Here is a 4,060-nt window from a genome sequence, read left to right as displayed (position 1 = left end):
TACCCGAGCTGTCGCAACATTGAAGGAACAACTAGCGGCTGCTAGGGTATCCATCAACCTTCTGGAGAAGGGAGGATCCAGCAAGGCGCCCAACAAAAATGATGATGAGATTGACAGCACAGCTGCTGCTGCACTGGCAGCACCTTTCGCTTACCGGGAGGAACGCCGTGCTGCTCCGAAGTTCCACAAGTTATAATTCCCTAACTACAGAGGGGAGGGCAGCCCGTTGCCTTGCTTGAACTGTGTTGAACGATTCTTCAAGGGCCACCAGACGGAGGACAAGGAAAAGGTGTGTAAGGCCTCCTATCACCTCGCTGATGATGCTGCACTATGGGACAGCCGATTGGAGATGATGCATGGCGAACCACCATGACCAAAGTTCGTCAAATACAACCGTAGTTTTGGGCCGACGATCAGGACTAGTCGGCTGGCGGAAATTGAACACTTGAAACTAACAGGCTCGGTGTGTGACTACAAGAAGAAATTCTCACTCTTTTTGCAGGTGTTAGTCTCTTGGAAGAGCAGCAAGTCGAGCTGTTTGTTCGTTGCTGGGCTCCGCAAGCCCATCCATACTGATGTGGACTTGCAGTACCCATTGAACCTTGAGGCTGCCATGAGCTTATCACTCTCTTATGAGCAGCGTTGTTTCTCAGATGATGAGTACGCACCATCCCTAGGCACAACGTTGTCTTCCAAAGCAACCAAGTCAATGACCCAAACAGCCTGCTGCTGCGGCACGCTAAAGGCACGTGCTTTGACTGTGATGAGAAGTATGTCCGCGGCCATCGCTGTGCCTGGCTCTTTTTTATCTATATAAAGGGATGATAGTTTGTATTAGGGTTATAAATCAAGAAATAATGAAAATTGCCCCAACTTAGAGTTAGCCTCCAGCGGCCATGCCAGGAGAAGAACCCCTAGGTGTGCCTGAGGGCAAACCTTGCTAACCCCTCTGATCAGATCCCCAATTCCCACCTCCAACTCCATGCACGCAACACATCCTCGTCCTGCATTATGCAAATGTTTTTGCACCTTCATCAATTTTTGATTCTGAATTGCTTTGTGCAGGTTACACAGTTATCCCCTTCTGTTCTAAAATCAGAAGGAATTCCTGTTTACCGTGTTGTTCAGAATCCAGGCGAGTTTGTTCTGACATTACCACGAGCTTACCATTCTGGGTTCAACTGTGGCTTCAACTGCGCAGAGGCAGTAAATGTTGCTCCCGTGGACTGGCTGCCCCATGGACAATGTGCTGTTGAGCTATACAGAGATCAGCGGCGCAAGACATCAATATCACATGACAAGTTATTGCTTAAAACTGTACAAACAGCTCTCAGACAGGTTTGGGCGAACCTACAGAACTGCAAGAGTGGTCAGAAGGAATATATATGGCTTGATACCTGTGGAAAAAATGGAATGCTCACAAGTGCATTTAAGGTATTTCTCAATTCTGGCATTAATTATTTGTCAGTTCTCACTCAACGAAATTAAGTTTTATTTTTACTTTTGGCTCCATTATTTCAGACAAGAATTAAATTGGAAGGTTCAGCACGTGAGGCGAATGCTCTTTTGCAATGTAAGAAGATGGATCAGGATTATGATTCAACGGACCGCGAATGCTTTTCATGCTTTTATGATCTTCATTTATCTGCTGTCAGTTGCCAATGCTCGCCAAACCGTTTTGCTTGCTTAACTCATGCAAATCTTCTATGTTCATGCGAAATGGATAGAAAATTTGTGTTGCACCGATACAGTATGGAGGAGCTGAATGCTCTTGTTGCAGCTCTGGAGGGAGACCCAGCTGCAGTGTACCAGTGGAAAGAGTATGATGTAGGCTTAGTTTGCCAATCTGCTTCTACGCAGCAGAAGATGTGCTTCAGTAAAAGTGCAAAATTATCTGGATCAATTATTGATGTCAACATTGATTGCGGCTTTGATGGCTGCGAGGACCTTGACAAGTCAGCGGGATATCCGAAAGAGAAGGAAGTGCAGAATAGATGTGTTAATCTGAACATAAAAGAAGAGTTAGTATGTAGTTCTAGCACATCAAATACAACAGGTTTCTCAAGCTCTACATTTAGTGCTTTACGAAAGATTGACAAGGACAAGATGGCCATGGAGTTGGGGTCCCTGCAGACAAGTAATCCAACTATTTCAAGTTTCCAGTGCACACAGTCCTTGAGTCATTCATCTGAATTATCATGCCCTTCTCGAATATCAACAGGATCTACCCTACCTTCCAAAACTACTAAGGAACTGTTTGGCATTGAGACTGAATACTGTGTGGCCAAGGCTTCATGTGCCCAGGTTAGTCAACTGGGGAAACCTTCTTCAAGTCAATCCATTGAAGTCTCCTGGCCAGCAAACTTACGACATCAGGTTGAGCAACTCGACCACGGAACAGTTATAGTTGACAAAAATTGGTGCAACCATCAAGCTATCTTCCCAAAAGGTACATGCACTAAATAGTGTAATGAATATTTTTATGGTGTGTAAAAATGTTAAAATTAAGAGAAAATGACATCTTTGCAGGATTTAGGAGTCGAGTGACATTTTACAGCGTACTAGATCCGACAAGAATATGTTGTTACATTTCAGAAGTTATTGATGCTGGACTTCTCGGACCATTGTTTAGGGTATTTGTAATTCTAAATACCTCCTATTTTCAGGCTTGACCTCATTTGCTTTATTGTGGGTCATATGACAGCTATGTTCCCAAAATCATTACAGGTTGCTGTGGAGGAGTTTCCTGAGGTTTATTTTACTCACACTTCACCAATGCAGTGTTGGGATAGTGTGAGAGACAGGGTGAATGAAGAAATAAAAAAGCAATGTAGGGCTGGAAAATCTCCTGCTTTATTATCGAACGATTCTGTAAATGGGCTTGAAATGTTTGGTTTCTTTTCCCCACCAATAATTGAGGTAGATTTTCAGGAGATGTATAGCTTTTGTTTCTCTCAGAGTATCCACTTCATTATCACAGGTTATTGTTACTAAGAAACCCTTTGTTTTTTTTACAGGTAATCGAGGCTCTAGATCCCGACCACAAGTGCTTAGATTATTGGTTGTCTAAGCATACACCTCCTCTGAGAAGACTCCTTTCGGAGTCTTTGATGACCACAACGGTTGATGGCACTAATAATTCCTCTATAAGGTTACTTGGGGTTGATATTGCCAGCAATGAATCTGAACGATCCAGTTTCCACAATAATTCCTGTGCTGAGGAGACTAAACTCAGCAGGCTCCTTCAGAAGGCTAAATGCCCAGAAGAACAAGAACTAATTGTCATGAACAAAGCAATCAGCGGCAGAGGATGGATAACAGCGCAGGTCTGCAGGATGAGATGAAGAATTATGTAGATAAATAGAGCCTTGAATAGATAAACCATTTTTAGTAACTCATCCTAGATTGCTTCTATAGGGAACCATTAGAAATTAAATTAGAACAACCATTTACCTGCATTCTTATAGAATTGCATTTCCTGATCTTCCATTTAGTTTTGCATGATCCAAATTTATTTTTACTTGATGGCAAAAGGTTATTTTCTCTCTAATTGTGTCCTGATTAGCCAGGATCATGGTAACCAATGAAACAAGTTGACCATTCGTTTATCAAAAGTTTATGTTCAAAACCTTGTTGCTGGAAAGTTAAAAAAAATGAAGAAAATGATTTTGAATTTTTGATTGATTGGTGCATTACTACCACTATGTGTGAGATGGATAACCCTTTTTCATCATAGAACAACATCATTAAGTTTCTTTGGTCCCATTTTCATGGCTAAATGGCAGACAATTACTTCCTTGCCTTGATTTGCGTTTTATAATGATGTTAATGATACCATCAAATTCTGATGGTTGATACTTTGTGGCCTATGGTACTATTCAAAAACTCCATTGGAACGTTCTTCCAAATGCAAAATATCGGAGGAAAAAAATGTTCCTGATACATCTCACTGGTTCAGTTACATAATATTCTTTTTCGTACTCTATAAACTGTTCCAAGTAGGTTAATTGGTTGGAGTCGAGGATTCCACTTGCGCCGTCCATCTTTGCCGACACCGGGT

The 4,060-nt window shown here is 42.1% G+C and overlaps 1 protein-coding gene across 1 annotated transcript in view; it reads left to right on the top strand.

The window, feature by feature from the left end:
• Positions 1–3,680, top strand: part of LOC119330248 (lysine-specific demethylase JMJ18-like) — a 7,284-nt gene extending 3,604 nt beyond the window's left edge. The window contains exons 6-11 of the mRNA XM_037603363.1: positions 1,066–1,434; positions 1,522–2,137; positions 2,222–2,449; positions 2,530–2,633; positions 2,728–2,919; positions 3,018–3,680. Of these exons, the coding sequence (XP_037459260.1) occupies positions 1,066–1,434; positions 1,522–2,137; positions 2,222–2,449; positions 2,530–2,633; positions 2,728–2,919; positions 3,018–3,344 (1,836 nt within the window). The 3' untranslated portion in view covers positions 3,345–3,680. The remainder of the gene's footprint in view (positions 1–1,065; positions 1,435–1,521; positions 2,138–2,221; positions 2,450–2,529; positions 2,634–2,727; positions 2,920–3,017) is intronic.
• The last annotated feature ends 380 nt before the right edge of the window (positions 3,681–4,060 follow it).

This window comes from Triticum dicoccoides, chromosome 1B (assembly GCF_002162155.2).
Source record: "Triticum dicoccoides isolate Atlit2015 ecotype Zavitan chromosome 1B, WEW_v2.0, whole genome shotgun sequence".
Taxonomy (NCBI): Eukaryota; Viridiplantae; Streptophyta; class Magnoliopsida; order Poales; family Poaceae; genus Triticum; species Triticum dicoccoides.
Note: the sequence above shows the minus strand (reverse complement) of the source record. Positions and strands in the feature narration are given on the sequence as shown.